Source organism: Panthera tigris, chromosome B3 (genome assembly GCF_018350195.1).
Source record: "Panthera tigris isolate Pti1 chromosome B3, P.tigris_Pti1_mat1.1, whole genome shotgun sequence".
Classification (NCBI taxonomy): domain Eukaryota; kingdom Metazoa; phylum Chordata; class Mammalia; order Carnivora; family Felidae; genus Panthera; species Panthera tigris.
The window spans coordinates 18,893,082-18,918,522 of NC_056665.1; the positions used below are offsets into that span (position 1 = coordinate 18,893,082).

The window sequence follows — 25,441 nt, forward strand, 5'->3', positions numbered from 1 at the left end:
TAAGGAGGGGAGAAGGAAGCAACCAACCAACCAAGTCGCCCCCACCCCCCACCCCCACCCACCCCGGACCTGGTTTACGGCTCCGGGCTCAGGCTCCAGTGCGGCCGCTGATTGGCTGCTGAAGGCTTGGTCCCATCCCAGTGACCCCAAAGTGCTGGAGGGAGGGGGCGGGGGTGGCCCAGTGCAAAGTGCATCCCGAAAGCCCCCTGCCTGGAGCCCCTGCGGCTGGCACTTCGGACCCTGTATGACCCGGGACCTCGCTGCCCCGAGACCTCTCGTGTGCCCCGGTAGCTGGGAGCCTCCGGCCCGGAGCGCGGCAGCCCCCTGCTCCGAGCCCTCAGACCGGGACTGCCCCCCCCCCACCCGAGCCGGGACTTCCTCCCTGCACCCCTGCCCCGAGGCTGCCCGGCGGTCAGGACCGTCGCCCCCATTCTGCTCGGCTGTCTGGATGCTCGGCGGGCTGGGGCCGTGAGGCATCAAGAAGGATCAGGAACACCCGTGTCCGGCCCTGCCTGGGATGTTTGTTCAATGGAGAAGTTGGTGAGTGTGGAGAAGGCTGAAAGGAGGAAGAGAAGCAGCAGCTGAGGAGACAGGTAAAGTCAGTTACCTCCCCCGAGGGGAAGGGGACTGGCGGGGAGGAAGAATCACTGCTTCTTCCTGCCTGCCCTTATCACTCTTCCTTTTGCTACCCCTTCTCAGAGCCCCTTCCTCCTCGCCCCTGGGTCACTGCACCACTCACTGGTTTTTGCTTTCCAGGTTTGAGCTGGCTAGAGGAGACGAGAGAGCAGGAAGGGTCAAGCCACCCACCAGAGAAGCAGCAGAGAGCCTCTGACCAGCATCCTGTATAAAGGTAATAAGCCAGATCTCCCCACCCCATTGTTTATTTCTAGCCCCTATCTCATTAAGCATTGCTTTATTTTCAGCGTGGTTACCTGGAAATGCAAGTCTTTCCTGGCACCCAGTTTCCCAGCAAAAACAAAACTCTGCCGGTGCCTGATCCTTAAGATTTTAATTAATAATAACTTCTCTATCCCAGAAACATATTTTCCCTTCTCTGTACATTGTGTTTTCTTTTTTTCTTTTCCTTTTTTGCATTATCTTTCTGTACACTGTACCATTTACCCTGCTCTGAGACTTTGAGACCTTTTTGTAGCCCCCCCCCCCCAAACCTTACTCTCAGAGGAATTCCTCAATTCCTTGTTAATTGCTTGTTAATTCTGAATGACTCTGCTTTTTAATTAAACCACAATTTTCTGTTTTCCCCTTATGTCTGCCTATCACCTTTCCTCTAACTCTGTCAGAAAATCTTTTGAGTTAACTAACGGACAAGGGTTTGGTAGAGGAAGATGCGGTAATGGCTTGAAATTTATGACTTTTGGAAAATAACTTGACTTTTTCTGCTAGTGAAAAGTGAATCTGTGTACCTTAATAGTGTGGATAGTATGAAAGCAATATTTGCTCCTGAAGCACGTACCTGTAACTAACTCTTCTGGCTTTTATGTGTTTCTGTTGACAGATGTGAATGGGTTCTGAAACTGTTATAAAACGATAAGTAATATTTGTGACACCTTAGATTTTCTAGAAGAACTTACAAAACTTCATACAATATTTTGTTAATCATTTGACACTCAAGAATTTGAAAACAAAGGGATGTTTTGGTGTGTTTAGAATCTAGGGCTTTATTCTTGCACTCTTCATAGATAAGGTTTATTTCAAAATCCTTACAGATAATTTGTTAGATTGAAATTTAAGCATCTAATTCATGTGATCACATTTCTGTCGTCGTATTTTGTTGCTGCTTCTGGAAAATACACCAAAGGTAAGTTTAGGACATTCATGTAATTCCTAAAGAGGGAATATGATCAGGGAAATTATATAAGAGTTAATTCACAAATTAGTCAAGTGAATGACTTCTCTAACATCCAATAACAGGAGTATAAAGTGACTTGTTAATCTCAGAGTTATTTTAATATCTCAGATTGTTTAGGGAATTTCAGGTACAAAGAAGTACTTAAAATAGCAGAAGTTGTTAGGAAATCGTTGATTTACTCTGTTCCACTGGACTTTCTGCCTTTCCCCAAAAGAAATGTATGCCTTTCCTGATTCTTTTAATTGTGAAGACATTGCTAAAGATACTTTTAAGTGCTCTGAGGGTTTGCATATTCTTGAGACCTGGTACTGGACTCCAAAGGGAGAGTGTATGCTACTGAATGGAATTGAAAATCAGTATCTACCACTGACTGTTCCATGGTGAACATTTAGGGCAGCCTTTATGTGCATATAGGGTCCACTTCACTTCAGTAAAAGCTAGGCAGAAGTCTATAAAAGTTAAAGGCAATTTTCATTATGCAAATAAGCAAATCTCCAGAGAGATGCCCAATGATTACTTTAGGAATTTTGTCTTTTAAATGCTAACATATTTGGAATATGTTTTTAAGGTAAAGACAAATGATGTGTTTTCTATTCAGGCCTTCTCACTTACATATTTTTTCTACTTTAGATACGACTCTAGCATGTTTTCATTTGCAAGGGGTGTTACCACCTGAGATGGTAAGGGAGCAGGTCTGTGGCGAGTCAGGCTTGTAAGTTACAGAGAGAACACTGCTTTCTTCTGGTTGCCAGCCAGATCATTCTCATTGCTTAAATAATATTTCATTGCTCCTCTCAACTTTTAACTGCCTTTCTCTGATTAGGGAATATGTATATAAATCGTTGGCATCTATTCCTAGTATTAGCATGATTGAGAGTGTTTGGTCTAGATTATGCTGAACATTTAAAACGTTTAATATGGGTAATTATTTACCAGCATGGACAGTTAGGTAGTTTATATTTTTCAGATTGGTAGTTAACTTTGTGTTAATTCGATTGCCGTGTATACAGGTTTTTAGAGAAAAAAAAAATGGAAAGCGCCTGATTTATTTGATAACCAAATATAGATTTATAGTCACATAGGGGGAATAACTGATTTTAACTGAAGATCTACAGTGATGCATTTAGAGTATGCTGTGGCTCTATACTTACATTCTTTATACCTGAAGTAATACCATGCATGATTATTTAATATTCTATATATATCTATTTTCTTCACGTTTAACTTTGGTAACACAGAAGTTCATACTATTCCTAAAAAGCCTAAAGTCAGATAAGGTTTATATATTACCTAATATCTGACTTACAGCCTTTTATTTCATTTTCAGCTGAAGACACTCCCTACGGAGAATGATTGTCTCTTTTTTTGCAAACCTTCTAGGTACTGATGTAAGGCTGCTAAGATGATAAAGCCGGACAGGGGTTAATATGATAATATTGACAAGACCTCCTCATTTACAACATTTGTGATTTAAGCCTTGAGTTGAGTCTGCATAGTGAATTATACAATTTCCTTTTTTTGCCTCCTTCACATTCCATGAAAATGGTTGGTTTTTCTGCTGGAACATTTGAGAATTATAGATAAGTTGTGCATGATAACACATCCTTGTGTTACGCAGAGGCCCAGTAATTTGGAGGAAATATGAATACCCTTACTTGTTTTAGAACATAAACACCATGCTAACCATGAGGAGTGATACTAGAAAACACTTCTACTTTATTTTGGGTTCCATGCTCTTGATCATATCAATAGTGCTGGTCAACATAGACCTCGGCCATGTTGTACACTTTGGGCCTTACAGTGTTTCTGCAGCCGTCTTCCCTCTTAGAACTTGTGACCCAATGGTGTTTTTTTTTTTTTTTTTTCCCTCAGAGCCAATATCCTTGGAGTTGCTGATTTTATTTTCTTACCAGCCTGTATATCTCTGTCTGTTCTACAAAGAAATGCTTATTTCCTTTTTTGAGTAGCAAGCTGTTATCTTGTTTCTAGTGGTGTGAAATCTGAAAGCACAGTTCTAATTTGTATCACCTAATCCAAAAATATGTGGACTTTTAGTGAAAATAATATGCAAAGAGCCATTAGTGACTAATCATTTATGCCAGAGGAAATCGGGGACATGTGGCAAATCTGGTGAAAGTTTTATACAATTTTAGACAGGTCTTAAATATATTTTATATTATAGTTATTTTACTCTTCACTCTGTTCTGTGAATATAAACTTCTTTTAATTATGTGAAGCAAGAAGTTTAGTTTTAACTTAATGAAGTTCCTTTGGCATCTTTATAGAATTTAGTGTTAACATCTTATTTTTTATTTTTTTAAAATGCTTATTTTTGAGAGAGGGAGAGAGACAGCGCAAGTGGGAAGGGGCAGAGAGAGAAAGGGGGAGACATATTATCCGAAGCAGGCTCCAGGCTCTGAGCTGTCAGCACAGAGCCCAATGTGGGGCTTGAACCCACAAACCGTGAGATCATGACCCGGGCTGAGGTCAGATGCCCAACCGACTGAACGAACCACCCAGGTGCCTCAGTGTTAATTTTAATTCCTAAATGTATACTTTCTAGTATGGTCAACAGTGTAAAAGCTCAGAGGCCTGCATTGTTTCCTTTTGACCTGACGTAGATTAGAAAAGATGGATTCGTAAAATTTAAACAACACAATTCACCACACTATTCTGCAGTAAAACCTCATATAAAAATGATAGACATTGGGGAAGTGGCTCATTTTGATACATAATTCTGAAGTCTTGTCTGCATGGTTTGTTTTTTGTTTTTTGTTTCTTGTCTTTTCTGACTGAAACCTGGAATGGGATTTCTAAGATTATACCCTCAGAATTTTAGTCATTGTGAGTCATTAATTTAAAAACAGCTTACACTGTACATTTATTTCTTTAGAAAATAGCCTCCTTGGCCATATTCTATTATTTTATAGGTGACTTCTTCATGAACTATCAGATTTTCAAATGTGCACTCCTTGAGAATATAGACTTTTCTCCATTTTCCTGTGTCTGGACTTCTCTGTGATTTTTTTTTTTTTTTTAGTATTTATTTTTGAGAGAGAGAAAGAACACGTGCAGAGGAACAGGGGAGGGGCAGAGAGAGAGGGAGACAGAGGACCTGAAGTGGGCTATGCAGTGACAGTGGAGAGCCCGATGCGGGGCTTGAACTTATGAACTGTGAGATCATGACCTGAGCCAAAGTCGGACACTTAACCGACTGAGCCACCCAGGCACCCCAACTTCTCTCTGATTTTTTAAATAGCATGTGTAGCACTAGATATTATATTTACTTTTTAAGTTCAATAGTCTTTTTTTTTTAAATGTATTCATATGTGGATAGCTATACTCTATTAAGTGCAAACTCTCCTAAAATAACACCAAGATAAAAATTAATTACTTGTCTGGTGCTTTGGACTATTAGGATGTTTTGGTAATGGTAATTAAGTCATTGCCTTTCATAATTTAAGGGATGCAGCTGACAAAGGACTCTGTGTGCATGGTATGTGTGTCTTGTTTTTTTTCCAGTAAAAACTATTGCATCTAAAGTGCTCTTTTGGTTTAAACCTATAGTTATTGTTTATAGCACTTGGTATTGTCAGAAAAGGGAAACATGATCTTAACATTTTTAGGTGTATCTAATTTATTTTAAGTATGCAGAACTCTCTAGTAAAGTTTTACCAGGGGGCGACACCAGTGGCCAAGGCCTAGCAGTGTGCCAAACACATGTCAGGGGCTCCGTGGACTTTCATCTGTCTGATTGAAGTAGCCCATACGGCATTATTGCAAGTTATTGTGGTTTGTGCATCTTTCTTGTTCAGAGAAATAGTCACTTCATCCTTTAACACAAAGCCTTTTCTTGATATTATTAATAAGTCAGTACCATTTCATATTCCCCTCAACCCCCACTTTGCATGCCCTCCTCCCCACTTACCCCCTCTGCCTCCATGGAAGGGGCGATGGGTAGATAGAAGGCCTAAGAACAAGATTCCTAAAGGCTTGAAACCATGGAGAGCTATCTCCGCTTCTCTTGGGAGGCAGGGGATACCAAGGACACCCTTAGAAGTAAGGCAGCCAGTGCCATTGATTTTTGCAATGTAGATGTAGCTCATGTGGAAAATAATCACCTGTTCCTTTGTGGAAAATGCTGGAGGCTTATCATTGGAGACCTCGGTTTGCATTTTTTAAACAAATTTTAGTTTAGTATAGTTTTAGACTTACAGAAAAATTGCACAGACAGTACAGAATTCCCATATACTCCACACCCAGTTGCCACCAACAGCTTATATTAATAGATGGATTTGTCACAATTAATGAACCAACAATGAGCATTATTATTAATTAAAATCCATATCGTGTTCACACTTCTTTAGCTTTTACCTAATATGCTTTTTCTGTTCCAGGATCTCATCTAGGATACCACATTACATTTAGCCTTCTTGTTTCCGTAAGCTCTTCTTGGCCATGACAATTCCACAGACTTCCTTGTTTTTGATGGCTTTGACATTTTGAGGAGCACTGGTCAGGTATTTTGTAGAATGTCCCTCAGCTGGAATTTATGGGGGGTTATGGGCTTTAGAGAGAAAGATCACCACGGTAAATTGCCATTCTCCTCATTCCATGCTTGTCACGTGACTTGGCACTGCTGCCTGTTAACCACGATCACCAGGCTGAGGCAGTGTTTTTCAGGTTTCTTGCCGTAAAGTTGTTCTTTCCCTCCTTTTCCATGCTGTCCTCATGGGAAGGAAATCTCTACATGGCCCACACTAAAGGAGAAGGGAGTTATGCTCTATGTCCCTGAGTAGGGGGGATCCATGCAATTATATGGAATTCTGTACAGGAGATTTGTTTCTGCTCCATCCTTTATTTATTCAATCAGAGCATTATGGGCCTGTTGGTATTTATTCTAGACTTTGGGTTAGAATCCATACCGCTTATATTTATCTTGTTCAAGTTGTTCCAGCTTAGCTACTAAGAGCTCTTGTGGTTGGCCCATGTTCCTGTGACATTCCCCCATCACTGCATTTCTCTTTGAGCACTTCCTTTTTGGCACAGTGAGATGCTCCAGGCTCATATTGTATATTTCCTGCCCCACCCACTCTCAGAATGGGGCATCTCTGTAAGGATAGTTCTGCATTTTTTGCAGCTTGCCTTGTAGGAGTTGTTCTGATCATGTCTAATTCTCTAATTCATTTTTTTAAGAAATGATAGTCCGTTTTAAGTTAAATATTGTTTCCAAGTGCGTGCTGGCCAAGTCTTTGGCCTTGGAAAAAGGAAAGAGTCAAAGTGGACTATATACTGATGTGGATTGGTTGTAAATTCTGGTGTGCAACCAGCGGCACCTAGGACTGCCACTCTTCCCCATAGTACATCAGGTTGTCAGGTTTTCAGGTAGCCCAGCCTTTCCTGTTTAAGTGATGGAGGGCTTAGCATACCTACCCTACTGGGATGGGGTGGGGTAGTAGTTCTCCCAGTGAGTAATTTCTAGAGTGATTTGAGCATAAAGTGTGGAAGTCACTTAACATGTGCTCTTAACCTTAATGGAGTTCATAGACCTAGGGTTTAATCTATATGAAGAAAGATCCTTTTTTTCTTTCAATTGTAGAGAGGATTTTTCCAGAATTCATATAGGGAAGCTGGCAAGGATGTTGTTAATCTTTTACGCAGTTTGATGTATATATAAAGGAATAACCATTTCAAAATGATTAACATAATGCTTTTTAGGGCATATGAAGAACCAGCATTTAAAGATATACTCTCCTTTTGGTTGTCATAGATTCCATTTTGGCCCTGACCACCTACTATATTGAATGAACACATACTTTCATTTTTGTCCTGTTTAGAAAAGAGCACACGCCTAACAGTGTCAGTTAAAAAGTAATTCAGATGAAGCAAGCCTGAAAATATATTCTGAATAGAGCAAAAATAAGATAAAAGGAACCTGTACTTGCATCTGAATTTCAAATGTGTGATTTTTTTTTTAATTTACTCTTTTTCAAAAAACTGCCCTTTTAAGAAAAAAAAATCCTGAAAATACACCATATCCGTACCAGTTTGGAGATTAATGTAATGTAAGAACTGACCTGAGTTCTTTCTCTGCTCTGGAAGTTTGATAGAAAGCACTAAAATTTAAGCTCATCGAAAGGTAGAGTGTGTAGGCATCTCTGATTTTTTATTATTTTTAGGAATCTTCCCATAATTGGTATTTGTTTTTAGGTTAAGAAAGCTCAATCACGCTGCAATCTGGACACACTCTGAGCCTTCTCCTCACAATGCTGTATGTGCACAATGGTTATTAGGCAATCCACGTATCAGAAGAAGGGACATTCTTCCACAAGGTAAGTGACTGAAGGTTATTGGTCATCTGTGCAGTTCTGGGGAGGAAAATCCATATAGCTTTTGCTTTTCCCTTCAAAGCAGCTAACATATACTAAACACAACACTTGCTAAAAGAAAATCCAGGTTTTTGTTTGTTTATTTTTTATACTGTTTGAATCTTACATAGTAGACCTCATTTAAGAGCCAAGATAATGGTCTCATTTAAAAAAAAAAAATCTGTTAAAGCTGATTTTGAGTATATAGTAGTAGTTTTCATTAATTTCTTCCAGTGGTATTCAGTGTCTTTGCTTACAACTCTAAAAATACACAGAAACCTATTCCAAAAGGGTTTTTGCTCATTTTTAAGATGAGAGACTTAGTTTTATAGTGTTGATTGAAAAAGTAATTAAGCAAAGGGATAAGGGGGAAAATCATGTTTATTAAGGAGACAAATTGTCAGGAAATTTCTCATTTCCAAATTTTCTCTGAGGAGATAGCTCTTTGTAATAGTAGCCTGATATTTTTAAATTATATTACTTAATAGGAATACGAGTTTGAAATAACCATTTTCACTTTATGAAACAACATAGGACATTTGATTGTATTCTTAAGCTGTGATGATTTGACCTAGGTCAGGCTTAAGTTTACCTTTGCACAATCTATAGCAAGAGGTTTTGCAAGATAAATTATTATTGGTAACAAGATTATCCCAAGATGTCTAACCTACATAGGAGACCAAAATGTCTTTAAAGGACTTTATCACATAATTTTTTATTTTTAGAAATGGAAGCCGCCTAATTAGGAGATGAGTCTAATCTATTCCTTAAAATTAGCCCAGATGGAATGGCTTCTTAGAAGCGTGTTAGTTTAAGCTTCTGTAAGCTTCTGTAAAGCTTAAAAACCCACTGAAAAAGTTTTTGTACACACACATGTAAGGGCCACTTTTCACAATTCACTTTGGACTTTTTCCTCTTTGCGTGAAGGAGATCTCATTTTATATTGAGCCTGAGTGCACACCTCTTTTGTGACCTGTTAGAGGGTGCAGAAGTCCAGGACACTACTTTTTCTTTAAAATGATTTTTTTTCATGTGGCGGTGTTTCGATTCTTACAGTTTTTTTTTTTTTTTATCTCACTTGGATTTTCTACATTTTCTTTTTTTTTAATTAATTTGTTTTTGAGAGGGGAGGGGGCAGACTGAGGATCCGAAGTGGGCTCTGCGCTGACAGCAGAGAGCCCGAACAGGGGCTCAAACTCATGAACCGTGAGATCATGACCTGAGCCAAAGTCAGATGCTTAACTGACTAACCACCCAGGTGCCCCGATTCTTAGAGTTTTTAGATATTTTGTGTGATCTTGGTACTTTGCCAATTAGAGTAAAACTTTTAGAAAACTGAAATTAGAAAAGTAGAAAAGATAACGTGGCAGAAGAAGGGGGTGGTAAATCATGCATCAAATAACAAAGTGGGGAGGATAGAAAGAAACGAAAAAAGGAAAATGCATACTCTCTATGCATTTTACTTTACCCCACGCACTTCTTTCCCCCCCAAACCTTTCACCCTTTGGAGCTAAAAATAAAATATTGAAATACTTTAGGGGACTCATCTGAAGTTTTTCATTTTTTTTTTTAAACTGCTTCTCATAGTCTTTAATCTTAATAGGCTATGAATTGACCATTTGATACCCTGCATTCACTCACTGATCTGTGATCGAGTCCTTGAATGGTTTATAACTGCATGCATTAGGGAAATTAACTCTTTTTAAAAATTTTTTTAAAATGTTTGTTTATTTTTGAGAGAGAGAGAGAGAGAGAGAGAGAGAGACAGAGCATGAGTGGAGGAGAAGCAGAGAGAGAGGGAGGTACAGAATCTGAAGCAGGCTCCAGGTTCTGAGCTCAGCACAGAGCCTGACGGGGGGCTTGAACTCAGGGATCATGAGATCATGACCTGAGTGGAGGAAGTCACATGCTTAACCGACTGAGCCCTGTCCACCACCGCCCCCCCCCGCCCCCCACAGTGCCCCAGGGAAATCAAACTCTTAAGACGAGCACTCACCTGACTACTCTGTTGTCTCCCATTTTCTGGCTGCCCAGCATCACCTTCCATTATACCTAAAATAATGCTGCTATGTTCATAGGATGTTTGCTTTGAGTTTTCAAAAGACTACAGAAGAAATTTCCTGTAACCGCAACTTAAGGCATTATGCCTGGCTTTTTGTTTGAAATCTTTTATAATCTTTGGGAAGCTACCAAAGTTCCGGTTATAGGAGGTGCATATTAATTAGTTGTAGTAGGGATGAACTGTCATGACTAAGATTTACATGATTTAACAGTGGAAAATTCTGTGCTATTTAATAGACACTGCGAGGAGCCAAGTATTCTAAACTTCACATATTCTACTTGCCCTTAAAGGCTATTCCCTGTGACCTAATGAATCCTTGGTAAAAAGTGGACTCAGCTAGGATGTTACACCACCATTGTCGAAGGAACCCTGAACTCCAGGAAGAATTGCAGATTCAGGCTGCAGTGGCTGCCGGGGATGTTCACACAGTACGAAAGATGTTAGAACAAGGCTATTCTCCAAATGGCCGGGATGCTAATGGCTGGACCCTTCTTCATTTCTCTGCAGCAAGAGGGAAGGAAAGATGTGTTCGAGTATTTCTAGAACATGGAGGTGAGTTTTCTGGAAGCAAACCTTTTTTGTCAAGGAGAAACTTAAATTATATTTAGTTTAAATATATGTGTACGTGTATATAATGTTTAATGCTTCCCTTTGGTTGATACCCACCTTCTTATTCTCTCCTTTGTGAAGATTTGTTGCAGGTGTGCTGCGTTTTGCTTAAAACCAGATTGTTTAAAGCGCAATTTGGTGAATATAATGTGCTTCCCCCGCCTGTAACTGTATTTATACACAGCCAGATTTTCCTGGGTCATTTCAAGTAAAAGCAACCCTCCATGTTGTCCGGCTGCTTCTGTTTCGGAAGCAGAAGTGGTTGTGGTACCCACAATTAGAGAGTTGCACAAGTTTCCCGTTTGATAATTGCTCATGCAAACAGACCTAGCAGGGGTCCCTTTAAGTGTCATGCCCTTAATGAAGTCCTATCTTTTGAAGTTACCTCTTTAAAAAAAAAACTTTTGGATGGCATCTTTTATTACTATTTTAGAGCTCCTGCCTTTTCCAGATCTGTACATAGTTTGTAGGTTAGAAGATAGATTATCTGAGGTCTTGTTGTGTATAAATATACACATTTGGGAATGACATCTGACATTTTATGCTTTTGCTTTGAAAATCTGTGCATTCCCATAGTTAACAATTTCCATAATAATAAGAACTAATAATTATCCCAGACTAGTTTACTTTTTTCCCCAGTTGAATTTCTTAATTTTCCAAAGATGGGCTAGATGTGTTCTGTATTCATACCCATGTTATCTTTGTAAAATATGGTGTAAAGCAGCTTATTTGGGACTCAGGTTCCACACATGCCCCTTCCGGGGCCTGCATTGCTCTTTGACAACCATTTGGTTTTGTTTTAAAGTGTGCTATGTTATGAGATGAGTCAGCCTTGTAAACCCACCTGAAGTACAGAAAACTTGAGAAGTCCCAGGGCTCTCTTGAAGGTCGTGCAAATTACGTGAAACTAGGGACATGGAGGCTGTGAGTGGGAACTAATTGCAGGGCGATGCTAAGCCCGGGACCCTGGGTCTTCACACATCCCAGGGGTTCTGTAACAGCAACTAAATCCCTGAAACGGTGGATCGTTGACGGCCCAGCCATTCGCTGTCCCATGCCTGCTGTGTAGCTGTCCTCCCTCCCTCCTGCCACCCTGGCTCTTCCCTCAGTTCACCTTCCTCTTTAGAAACCTCAGTCCTGATGTTGATGAAGGGGAAATACGGAGAGGAACAGGAGAAAGATCAGGGAAATTGAAAGCCATAGGATCTGAAAAATTCTGGCAGTGCTTACCAAGATCAGAGTTGACATTTTTTTTTTAATGTTTATTTATTTTTGAGAGGGAGAGAGACAGAGTACAAGCGAGCAAGCAGGGAGAGGTAGAGAGAGACACACAGAGTCTGAAACAGGCTCCAGGCTCCCAGCTCCGAGCTGTCAGCACAGAGCCTGACATGGGGCTTGAACTCATGAACTGTGGGATCATGACCTGAGCTGAAGTTGGACGCTCTGTCAGCTGAGCCACCCAGGTGACCCCAAGAGTTGACAACCTAGTCCTGTTACTTTCTGCTTCTGCCAGCTTTGCTTCTAAGCAATTAACTAAAGGGGAAAAAAAATTCAATTACTCAGGTAGTAACATTACTGTGTCTCCTTAAATAAAACAGTTTTCAAATGAATCACAAATAAAGCCAAAGACCCCTTTGCCCAACTCCCAATCCTTTCTGCCTGCCCCTCTCAGAAGTAACCATAGGTATGAGTTTGGGATAATTTCCTCATATTGTTACTTATACTTACAGAAAATATGTCATATTGTGTTGTGTGTGGTTTTAGAACATAAAATGATATTGTACTGACCATGGTATCCTGCAGTTGTTTTCTGCTGAACTGTACAACTTAAGATTTTTTCTAAATAAGGGATTGGCAAACTCCTGTAAAAGACCAGATAGGAAATGTTTTAGGCTTTGCAGACCCTACTGTCTCTGTCATAAATACTCCACTCTGCCTTTGTAGGTAGCATGAAAGTGGCCATAGACAATTTGAAGCAAATAAGTATGCCTGTGTGCAAATAAAACTTCATGAAAACAAATGGTGGGCCAAAGTTGGCCTGTGGGCCACAGTTTTCTGAACCCTGCATCCTCACTCACCCTCCCCTCTGTGTAGCCATGGGTGTGTGTGTGTGTGTGTGTGTGTGTGTGTGTGTGTGTGTGTGTGTAGGTATTTTTAACAGCTTCTATTGAGGTAGAATCCACATGCCTTACAATTCACCCATTTAAAGTGTGCATATAGTTCAGTGGCTTCTAGTATATTTGTAGAGTTGGTCATCCATCATCACAAGTAATTTTAGAACATTTTCATTACCCCCGAAAATACTTGGGCCTGTTCTATAATACACATAGATTTACTGTGTTCTTTTTAGCCGCTAATTATAATATTTATTAGTATGGACACACTGTCTTTTGTCTAAACCATTCTTTATTTTTTATTATTTGAGCATGGCTAAAATTTTCTCAGTGGATTTTATTTGTTGAGAACATAACATATGTGGTTAAAAACCAAAGGATAGTTATTCTGCACTGTTCAGTGAGGGGAAAACGCCTGCTCTCTAGCACCTGTCCGTGACATCCCTTCCCAGAGGCAGTCACTCTTACTGGTTTCTTTTGTGTCCCGGCAGATATAACCTGTGTGTCTAGGTGCATATAATATTCCATCCTCCTCCTTCTAGCCTGCTCCTTTTCTTGTTAATAGTCTATTCCACATCTTGCTTTTTCCACCTGACAGTTTAGCCCAGCAGTAACTCCTTATCGCTACTGACAGTATCTCACAGTCTGTCGCACAGATGTAATTTATTTAAACTTATCCCTCATTGTTGGACATTTTGATTTTTCATTTTTCTACTACTAGAAAGAGTATTACAGAGAATGTCCTTGACTGAATTTTTTTTTTTTTTAATGTATGTGAGAGTTTATCTCTTGGATAATTCCTAGAAGTGCAATTGCCAAACCAAAAGGATGTTAAAAAATTTTTTTTTAAATAGATTTTTTGACAAATTGTTCTGCAAATGTTAGGATGGCTCTGTCTTTACTGACCAGTAGGATAGCACCTGTTCCCCCACCTTTGCCAGGCATCCATCACAAGATGGTTTGCTCTTCCTCTTTGTGATTTGCTTGCCTCTTTCTCTCTCTCCCTCTCCCCCTCTCTCCCTCTCTCCCTCTCTCCCTCTCTCCCTCTCTCCCTCTCTCCCTCTCTCCCTCTCTCTCCCCCTCTCTCTCCCCCCTCTCTCCTCCTCTCTCTCCTTCCTCCCCCCCAACCCCCCATCCCCCCCCCCCCCCCGAAATGACATTTGAGTAACAAAACATTGCAACACTGGGCTGCTTTGCTGGTCCTTTCTTATTGGCTTGTAGGAATTGTTCGTATATTCTTCTTTGTTAGATATGTGTTGTGCCAATCTTCTCTCCGGTTTTAGCTTTATCTTCTTGATGTCGTGTTTGTTTTTGTTGGGCAGAAGTTTGCATTTTATTGTAGTTGAATTTTTTCATCTGCCTTAGGATGTGTGCTTTTTGTGTCTTGCACACCATGCCAGTGGGTCATTATTTGCCTGTATTTTCTTCTAAAAAGTTGTACGGCACATAGATCCTTAATCTATTCCAGAGTTGATTTTGGTGTCTAGTATGAGATGGTCAGGTACAATTTCATACTTTTTCCCCATAAGGGTAGCCTCAATCATCACTTATGTCCTCATTGCTATATCTTTCTGGCTCAGATATAAAGTTTTCATATATGCATGGTTCCATTGAGTCTAGTGTCTGTTGGTATAACCCTGAGTTAGTATAATACTGTTATAATTAATATCACTCTGTAATTAAAGTTTTGATTTGCAGGAGGAGGCGGGTATGGCAAATCTCCTTGTTATTCTGTTCTTTAAGGATGCCTTGGCTACTCTTAGCCCTTTATGTTTTCTTATAAAATTTTAAAACAATAGAACTAAATGTTTTGGAGAAGCCTCTCAATTGTTTTTACATAGCACCTTTTACTCACTCCTGTTACTCTAACAGAATTAGGAGGTTTGGGAAGTATTTTTTTCCTAGCACATTATATATCAATTTGGAAACGTTAACAGGAGAAGAACTTTCCTCTTTCCCTGTGCCCTTGGCCGCAGGTAATGCTTCTCAGTGCTCTGTGTTTAGTCTAAGCCTGCCTTCTGACCTCTAGACCAGCGTGTTCAGCTGCGTGTTAAGCCTCTGCACGTTCCTGGCTCACACACAGCACAGGCTGCTGCTTGGACATGTTCTTTTATGGCTAATGGCACCACAGCCTGCTAGGCCAGCAGTCTAGAAACCACCCTTGACGCTCTTCTAAATAGTTGCCAGATCTTCTCATTTCTTTTCATTGGAGGCACTGCCCCACATTTGGGTGAGGAATCCTCGTGCCTCACCAGGACTGTGATGATGTTCTCCTTCATCCCTGCTTCCAGTCTTGCCCCCTCCCAGCCAGTCTCCAAACAGAATGATCTGTGATGAAAATTAAAATGGGGCGCCTGGGTGGCTCAGTCATTTGGGCATCCGACTTCAGCTCAGATCATGATCTCACGGCTTGTGAGTTCGAGCCCTGCATCAGGCTCTGTGCTGACAGCTTGGAGCCTGCTTCTGATTCTGTCTCCCTGTCTCTCTGCTGCTCCCCTGTTTGCGCTCTGTCTCTCTCACTCTCTCTTTCTCTCTCCCTCCTCTCTCCCTCTCTCTCAAAAATAAATAACATTAAAAAAATTAAAATGAAAATATTTCCTTTTTAAAATCACTGAAAGTTTTCCATCTCTCTTAGGGTAGTAGTCAAAATTCTTAATGTGACCTACATGACCCTCATTGTTCTGGCTCCTCTGAGATATCTTTCCAGCTTCATCTTTGAGCCGCAGCCTCTCTGTGTTCATTCACATCCACTGAGCCCAGAGGCCTATGCGCAGGACCTGCTGAGTCCCCCTGCTCACCCTGCTGCTATCACTTTCACCTCATTCATGCCTGCTTCTCTGTCAGCTCTCATGTATCACTTTCTCAAGGAAATCTCTTATCATCCAGACTTGGGCAGATCCTTCTGTTGTATGATATTATTGTCTGTACCTTTTTTTTGTAGCTCCTATCACAAGTGTAATGATTTATTTGTGTACTATTCTGTTTAATGTCTTTATCTCCTGTGGAAGCTTCGGAGGGTAGCACCCATATCTTCTTTGTTCTCAATGAGAGAGAGAGGAAACACATACCAGCTATCTCACAGAATTGCTCCCCAGCCATACAGAGACAAGACTAATCCTTTCTTTAAAAATATTGAATATTGGTTGAAAATAGGCCAGACTTGTGGTGGGATTAGAAAGGTGTTTGAATTTGACCTACCTGCTTTTGTCCTAAAACCATAGTTTCTTTAAGAGCTTGAAAATTTCCAGATTGGCCTCCCACTCCTGTTAATAAGCTTCTCTTGTGATTGGTATTAAGGTGAACTGAAGTCCAGTTCAAATGTGGGTAAGTGAGCAAAATAAGCCACAAAAAACAAAGGTTCATTTCTCTTCCCCTCCTCCTCCTGGCCCCCAGTCCCATGAGGGTGGGGGAAGGTTCATAGAGATAGTTAGATGAGGTGGCCCGTTGGTCCTCCATAAATCACTTATTCATGTATTTATTCTGCAAATATTCGTTGGGTACCTAACATATGCCAGGCTCTGGGCCAGGCACCAAGGTACAGAATGAGTGTTGTGCTAGCTGTCTGGTCCTTCATAGTCAAGTGGCTGGATAGATTTATAGCCAATGCTTATTGAGCACTTAGTAGTAACCTAATGCTTCACAGCAGCTCTGTGAGGGTGAGTAGTAGTTTTTCCATTGAGAAAACTGAGCCACAGAATGGGAAGTAATTTGCCCAAGGCCATTCACCTCATAAATCGTGGAGCTAGGGTTCAAATCCACTGTCTTAGCTATGATTCTGTATGGCCTGCTTATACGGATACAATGCCGTTCCAACAGAGTGAGCTAAGTGCCGGGTATAAAAAGTCCCCACTGTTGCAGTGGTGGATGTGGGGGCCACAGCAAAAGAGGTTTACTAGAGAAAATATGGTTTGACTTGAGATCCTGAAAGGTGGGGCAGGGATGGGGCAGTGGAAGGACAGAGATGTGGGATTTTTGAAACACATAGGACACTGAGTGTGAAGGGTAGAAGAAGAAAGGAACATGTTTGGTTTTAGGAACTGAGAAAAGTTCAGTATGATTAGAGCATATCCAATAATTTATTCTATGGACTGTAATAGCCATTTGACATCTGATAGAGAGGAGTGGCAGAAACGGATGCGTTTTAGCAAATTCACTAGTGATAGTATGTGAACTTAGTGAAAGGGCCTGCAATCTCAGCAAGAGCAGGTGGGTGCCTGCTTCCTGATCAGAACTCTGGTCTCATTTCCCTGCACCCCACTCTAAACACATTTATTGAGCACCTGCTATGTGTCAGGCACTGTTCTGAACATAATGGGAATACAGCAACAAAATAAAGTCCCTGCTGTCATGGCACTTACATTTCGTTTTTTTGTATTTAAGTTTATTTGTTTAGAGAGAGCGAGCGTGTGCAAGTGGGGACGGGGCATAGAGAGAGAACCCAAGGATGCTCTGCACTATATCAGCATGGAGCCTGATGTGGGGCTTGATCTCACGGACGGTGAGATGAAGACCTGAGCTGACTCAAGCAGGCTCCGCACTATCAGCGTGGAGCCCAATGAGTGGCCTGAGATCATGACCTGAGCCAAAATCAAGAGTCAGTCGCTTTAACTGAGCCACGGAGGCGCCCCAGCCCTTAAACATTTCTGAGTGAAGGAAATTGACGGTGAAATGTACAATGTCAGGTGGTGGTCAGTGCTGTGAAGAAAGGTGAAGCAGAGAAGGGATAAAGAGGTATACAGGATTTTGTTTTAAATTAGGTATTTAGGGAAGGCCTCCAGTGTGCTGTTTGAATTGAGTCCTGGAAGAAATGAAGACCACACCATGAGAATATCTGGGAGAAAAACGTTAAAGATAAAGGGAACAATGGGGCACCTGGGTGGCCCCAGTTAAGCGGCCGACTTTGGCTCAGGTCATCATCTTGTGGTTCACGAGTTCAAGCCCTGCATTGGGCTCTGTGCTGACCACTCAGAGCCTGAAGCTGCTTCAGATTCTGTCTCTGCTTGCACACTGTCTTTCCCCTGCTTGCACACTGTCTCTCTCAAATATAAACATTAAAAAAAAATTTTTTTTAAAGAGGCAAAGGGAACAAGCGAGTGCTGCACAAGCTCTGGGAAGGGAACATACTTAGCACTTTGAAGAAAAAGCCAGGAAGACTACAGCAAGAACAGAACGATGGGAGAGAGGCTAAAGAGATGATGAGCTGGCATGTTCCGTAGGTCCTTGAAGGTTCAAAAAGGCTTTGGACTTTGTTCCAACTGAGAATGGAAAACCATCGAAGGCTTCTCAACTGAAGAATGAGAAGACCTTACTGAAGGGCTCACTCTGGCTTAAGGAGGTAGATTGTAGAGGAGCAAAAGATAAAGGGGAAGACCTGTCGGGAAGCTTTGGAATAGTTGAGGCAGGAGATGCTAGTGGCTCATCCTAGACAAGAACAGTCCTACATTGAGAAGTGGTCAGATTCTGGAGAGGTTTTGAAAGTGGAGCCAACAGGCTTTGCTGATAGATTAGTTGGCCATGTGGTGGCAGTGAAAAGAAATCAAGATAACTGAGGTCTGGGGCCTGGGGGAGAAAGAGTTGCCATTGAATGAGCAGCTGAAAGTTAACCAAATGCAATTAAGAAAAAGGGGACATAGGGGCGCCTTGGAGGGCTCAGTTGGTTAAACGTCCGACTTCGGCTCAGGTCACGATCTCGTTGTTTGTGAGTTTGAGCCCTGCATTGGACTCTGTGCTGACAGCTTAGCCTGGAGCCTGCTTCCGATGCTGTCTCTCTCTCTCTCTCTCTCTGCTCCTCCCCCACTCGCGTGCTGTGTCTCTCTCTTAAAAATAAGTAAACATTAAAAAAAAATTAAAAAGAAAAGACACAGATGCTTAATACAAACCATTCACCACTGTAATACCAGTTCACCTGCACAGTGAAACCGCCAGTGAATGATCAGCTCTAACTCAAATGCAGAGATAACAGGCTGCCTGGGACCCTACTGGGATGCCAGCGATATGGCCACCAGGGAAGCCTGGTCAGGGAACAGCTGTGTGAAGCCATACTTGTTGGTCCTGTGGGAGGAATCCAGTTTCACTGAGAAAATGAGCAAGTTTGACTTGGTTAGTTGATGCTGTCTCTATTCCAGAAGTGAGGTTCTCTTTCTTATTTAATCCTAGGCTGTCCGTAGCAGGCATGGCTATTTACATTTAAATGAAATTTTAAAAGAAATTAAAATAAATTCTAAATGAAATTTAAAAAATTCAGTTCTTCATTGAGAGTAGCCGTGGTTCAAGTGCTCAATAGCAACATATAACTAGTAGCGACTGTGTTAGGCCTCACAGATATAAAACATTAGCTTGTGCAGGTAAATTACATTTTGCTGCTTTGCAGGCATTCCTTGGAGATGAGCAGGTTGGGTTCCAGACGACGTCAATAAAGTGACTATCACAGTAAAGCAAGTCAATGAATTTTTGTTTTTCCAGTGCACGTAAGGGTTATGTTGATACTATACTGTAGTCTATTAAGTGTGCATTATGTTTAAAAATATTTATACATGCCTTAATTAAAAAATACTTAATTGCTAAATGCTAACCATCATCTGAGCTTTCAACCGGTCCTAATCCTTTTGCTGGTGGAGGGTCTCGCCTCCATGTTGACGGCTGCTGGCTGATCAGGGTGGTGGTTGCTGAAGGGTGTGGTGGCTGTGGCAATTTCTTCAAATGACAGTGAGGTTTGCCACATCGATTGCCTCTTCCTTTCGTGAACATTGCTCTGTAGCATGTGATTCTGCTTGATAGCATTTTGCCCACAACTTCTTTCGAAATTGGAGTCATTCCTCAAACCCTGCCACTGCTTTATCAACTAAGTTTATGTACCATTCTAAGTCCTTCGTTATTTCAACAACCTTCATAGCATCTTCACCAGAAGTAGATTCCGTCTCAAGAAACCGCTTTATTTGCTTACCTGTAAGAAGCAATTTCTCACTGTTCAAGTTAGATTGTGAGATGCAGTTCAATTCCATCTTCAGGCTCCACTCCTTTTTAAAAAAAATTTTTTTTATATTTATTCATTTTTGAGAGAGAGAGTGAGACAGAATGAGCAGGGGAGGGGCAGAGAGAGAGAGAGAGAGAGAGAGAGAGAGAGAATCTGAAGCAGGCTCCAGGCCCCGAGCCGTCAGCACAGTGCCCGATGTGGGGCTCAAACTCATAGACCACGAGATTGTGACCTGAGCCAAAGTCGGATGCTCAACCAACTGAGCCATCCAGGTGCCCCTTTCAGGCTCCACTGCTAATCCTAGTTCTCCTGCTGTTTCCACCACAGCTGCAGTCCCTTCTTCCTCTGAGGTCTTGAACCCTGGAAATCATCCATGAGGGTTGGAATCAACTTGTTCCAAACTCTTGTTCATGTTGATATGTTATCTCTTCCTGCAAATCACAAATGTCCTTAACTACAATTAGAGTGGTGAATTGTTTCCAGAAGGTTTTTAATTTTCTTTCCCTGGATCCATCAGAGGAATCACTGTGTATGGCAGCTGTAGCCTTAGAAAATATATTTCTTAAGTAATAAGATTTAAAAGTTGAAATTACTGCTTGAACCATTGGCTGCAGAATGGATGTTGTGTTAGCAGGCATGAAAACAACATTAATTTCATTGTACATCTCCATCAGAGCTCTTGGGTGACCAGGTGCATTGTCAATAAGCAGTCACATTTTGAAAGGAATCTTTTTTTTCTCAGCAGTAAGTCTCAAAGGTAGGCTTAGAATGGTATGTTATCCGTGTTGTAAACAGATGTGCTGTCATCCTGGCTTTGTTTTTCCCTTTATAGAGCATTGGCAGAGTAGCTTTAGTTGACTTTTAAGGACACCAGGATTTTCGAAATGGTAAATGAGCACTGGCTTCAACTCAAAGTCACCAGCCACGTTAGCCCCTGATAAAAGAGTCAGCCTGTCCTTGGAAGCTTCGAAACCAGGCATTGACTTCTCCTCTTTAGCTTCGAAAGTCCCACATGGCATCCATCTTCTTCCGATAGAAAGCTGTTTTGTGTACGTTGAGAATCTATTGTTTAGTGTACTCACCTTCATTAACTATCTCAGCTAGATCTTCTGGAGAACTTGCTGCAGCTTCTACATCAGCACTTGACTTGACGCTCACCTTACACTTTGATGTTATGGAGACGGCTTCTTTCCCTAGACCTCATGAACCAACCTGCTAGCTTCAAATTCTTCCTCTTCAGCTTCCTCCTCTCTCTGAGCCTTCACAGAATTGAAGAGAGTGAGGACCTGGCTCTGGACTAGGCTTTGGCTTAAGGGAGCTTGTGGCTGGTTTGATGTTCTGTCCAGACCACGAAAACTTTCTCTGTATCAGCAATAAGACTGTTTTGCTTTCTGATCATTTGTGTGTTCACTGGAGTAGCACTTCTCATTTCCTTCAAGAACTTTCCTTTTGCATTCACAGCTTGGCTAGCGGGCTCCAGAGGCCTAGCTTTCAGCCCATTTTGGCTTTCGACACGCCTTCCTCACTAAGCTTAAATCATTTCTAGCTTTTGATTTAAAGTGGGAGACACATGGCTCTTCCCTTTCACTTGAATACTTAGAGGCCATTATAGGGTTATAAATTAGCCTAGTTTCAGTATTGTTAGGTCTCAGGGGACAGGGAGGAGAGGGCGAGAGATGTAATGGCTAGTTGTTTTTGCTTATTATTCCCATCTTATGTGGATATAGTTCATGGTGCCCCAAACCATTACAACAGTAACATCAAATATTGGACACATAATATAATATATTAGTAATATAATGACTAATATAATAATTAGTGATAGTATATTACAAATTCTTAATCTTCCTGTTCAGATTAGTGTGCTGTTGAAGTTACGCAGAAGAGTCTGTATTATAATAGTGGAAAGTATAAGAAACCCATTATTACTATCATCTTCATTTTCCCACTAGGAATCTCTCTAAAAATTCTAAGATCATGTTGGACATTTTATAAAAATAACATTAAGAGACCCTATCTTAGGTGTGATCATTTATCTTTAGATTGGGTTCATGTAACTAACCTGGAGGGCAGTAGAAGTTAAGTCCGTAAAGCACATCCCCATAGGAGCCTGAGGAAAGAATCTCAGAGTTCTTCTTGAAACAGTAGGTAAAATCCTCATGGTGAAACACATGAAAATAAGCTAGAGAGGTAAGGGATGAATCAAAGAAATCCATAGCAGTGTGGTGAGAAATTATTTTTAGCTTTTCAAAAAGGAAAGATTTTGCAAATTATTATCCCAAATGTGATAAAGAAGAAACATTAATGGTAGGAATTTATGAAAGCACTTCTAGAAAGCAGTTTGAAAGTATGTATTAGATCCTTAGAATTGGAAGATCTTTTTGTCCAGTAAATTTACTTCTAATTAATTTATTCCAATAAATCCATCTTAAATGAAGGAATTTTTTTGTGTCTGAAAATTTCACCCTTCATTTCATATAATTTTTAAAATTCTCATGCCCAAATACAGAGAAATGATTAAATTGGTAGACTATAATCACAAGTATGTGTAATTTTTTAAAAGGTATAGAAGAAAAGCTGCAAGCCTACTGTCAGTGGTGAGGGTAATTATCAGGAAATGCTGGGTTTTTGTGCTGCTGCTTTTCTAAATTTTCAGTTTTTCATTAATGAAAAAATTTGTTTCTGGGAGAAATCCTGTTTGGAGACATTAAACCATCTGACTTTCCAACTTTGTAGTTTTTGGTGAATTCTTAGCAAAGTTTTAGGTATTTGTCTAGATTTTTTTTTCCTCCGTCACTGTTGCCTTTCTATCCTGTGTTAATACAGCACAATGTATAACTGTTTTAGACCTCCACGCAATGCCTGTACCTGTGTAACTTAGCTAATTGTATTTGGTGCTTCCCAAACCTTTTTTTAAAGAGTAATCACATGTATAGTGAACTAGGGTATGGTGTTTATCTGTGTATTTTCCTGATTTGAGGATTTTGCTTTTAAATACAAATGAGATGCATATCATAGTACATCTATACAAATCTGGTTATGATTTTGGCCAGGTTAGTATGTATATTCCCATCTTTAGACCAACCACTAAAAAAAAACCAAAAACAAAGATGTACAGTAGTAAAACCTTGGATTGCGAGTAACTTGTTCTGTGAGTGTTCTGCAAGACGAGCAAACATTTCTAATAAATTTTAACTTGACAAATGAGCAATGTCTTGCAATATGAGTTGTACTTGATGCCAGATATCACGTGATCACAACGGAGCCAGTGGTTCTTCTCTCTCTCTTGCTGTGGGATTGTGGTTGATCGTCAATGCAGTGTTACATTTCTATGAAATCTTCAAAAGGAGGCAAAATAAGGGTCAATGGATAGGTTCCTTGATAAAGTTGCACAAAAAGAAAATGATTCCCTTGAGTCAGTAGATAGCTGTGATTCGTTAATGCTAGCAAAAGTCGTCCTGTACAATAACCCTCCTCTCTGTTGTCTCCCTCACACCAGCCATGAAGGTTTTCAAAGGTAAGTGCAGGTTAATTTGTTTGTTTTTCTTTATATTTTGTATTTTCTTTATTATTTTGTATTATATTACAGTATTGTAATCATTTTTATATGAATATTTTTGGGTTGTGGAACGCATCTGAGTTTCCATTATTATGGGGAAATTCGCTTTGATATACAAGTGCTTTGGATTACAAGCATGTTTCTGGAATGAATTATGCTCGCAAACCAAGGTTTTATTATATAGCTAAAAAGTCAATAGAGAAATTAAAATAGAACACTAAAAAATGACCTAATAGTATAAAAAAGGCAGTAAAGGGAAGAAGGGGAACAAGAGAGGAGACAAATGGAAAACAAAATGGCAGATCTAAGCTCATCTAAGTATCAATAATTATATTAAATATTAAATGGACTAAACACTCCCAGTTAGAAGCTAGAAATTGTCAAAAAGGAGTAGACAAGATTCAATGAAGTGCTGCCTATAAGAGATACACTTTAACTATAGAGATACAGATAGGTTGAAAGTAGAATGGATAAAGATACACCATGCAAATGGTAATTAAGTGAAGGCCAGAGTGGCTATGGCTAACATATAAAATCTATTTTAAGACATAAACTAGTACCACAACTGAAGAAGGAGGAGTAAGGATCATGGGATGTGTACACAGTAAGAGAGCCCAAAATACAGGAGGCAAAAAATTGATAATTAAAGGGAAAAATGGACAGTTATACAATCACAGTTGAAAATTTTAACATCTTGCAGCAATTGATGGAACAACTGGATAAAGAAATCAATAACTAGAGAAAATCTGAAAAACATCAAACACATTGACTTAATTGAGATTTTTGAAAACTGCACCCAGCACCTTCAGAATTTACATTTTTTTTTCCTGTGTACGTGATTTTTTTCATGCGTACATGATAGGATACCAGGATAAAGTCTCAGTAAATTTTATGAAATTGTAAGAATATGTTCTCTGACTACAGTGGGATTTTATTAGAAATCAACAACAATAGGATATCTAGAAGAGCCTCAGATGTTTGGAAATTAAACAGTGTTCTGAACTGAATGCTAATGAAAATACAATATATCAAAATTTGTGGGATGTATTTGGTGCTTAGAGAGAAATTTATAACTTTCACTGCTTATAGTAGAAAAGAATTTTATACCAGTTATCCAAGTTTTTACCGTAAGAAACTGAACTCAGAGTGGCTGCCCCCATCCGCCCTTTCTGTCCCCCAACAATCTCTATGGCACGTTATCATGAGGACTCGCATTCTTCTTGCTACCAGTGGGCAGACCTGCTTTTGGAGCTCAGTAGAAATGCCCTAAGCCTGGAGCATTGTTGAAAATAACAGTGGTCTCAAATTAGGTGGCAAACAATCTAGAAAGGCCAACAACACAGCTGCCTCAGGCTGTGATACTGGTTGGAGCAAGCAACACAGTACCCTCACATTTAATAAGAGACCTGGAGAATGAGACAGCCATTTGAGCTTTATTGAGCTTCTGTATATTCCTGGGAATTTGGAAGGCTACATGCATGCTTAAGAAAGACCACAAAGGACCCCAGTTATCGACTCAACCCTGGCTGAACAGGAGACCAGAAGATGAGAGCTTCACTGAATATTGAATGTGTGCCTCAACCTGTATACATATCACCTTGGCAAAAAGTGTGGGAGCCTTGCTCATTAGAGATGTTTAAGTACAACCCCTGACCAGTCATTGGTCAAAGAGAGTTATTTTTGCCAAACATAAGTTATTCTTGGTAGTGGCCCCTAGAAGCCAGAATTTAATAATATTAACAGCTAAGCAGACATGTAAGTGGCTGCATACTGCAGAGGAGACAGATTTTGTATAGTTAGCCTGCCCATTTCAGTAAAACAAACAGCAATGGCATCCCACCTGGATACAATCAAGGGTTGCTACAATATAGTCTAAAATCTTTAGT

General features: G+C 40.3%; 1 protein-coding gene across 4 annotated transcripts in view; it reads left to right on the plus strand.

Annotated features, from left to right (window-relative positions):
• Window positions 1–69: 69 nt before the first annotated feature.
• Window positions 70–25,441, plus strand: part of ASB7 (ankyrin repeat and SOCS box containing 7) — a 51,837-nt gene continuing 26,465 nt past the window's right edge. For all 4 annotated transcript variants that reach the window (XR_006218452.1, XM_007095863.3, XM_042988211.1 and 1 more), the window contains exons 1-4: window positions 70–593; window positions 757–850; window positions 8,081–8,202; window positions 10,591–10,852. Coding sequence is in view for 3 of the 4 variants with exons in the window: in XM_007095863.3 (XP_007095925.1) it covers window positions 10,642–10,852 (211 nt within the window). In the remaining variant the exon portion in view is untranslated. The remainder of the gene's footprint in view (window positions 594–756; window positions 851–8,080; window positions 8,203–10,590; window positions 10,853–25,441) is intronic.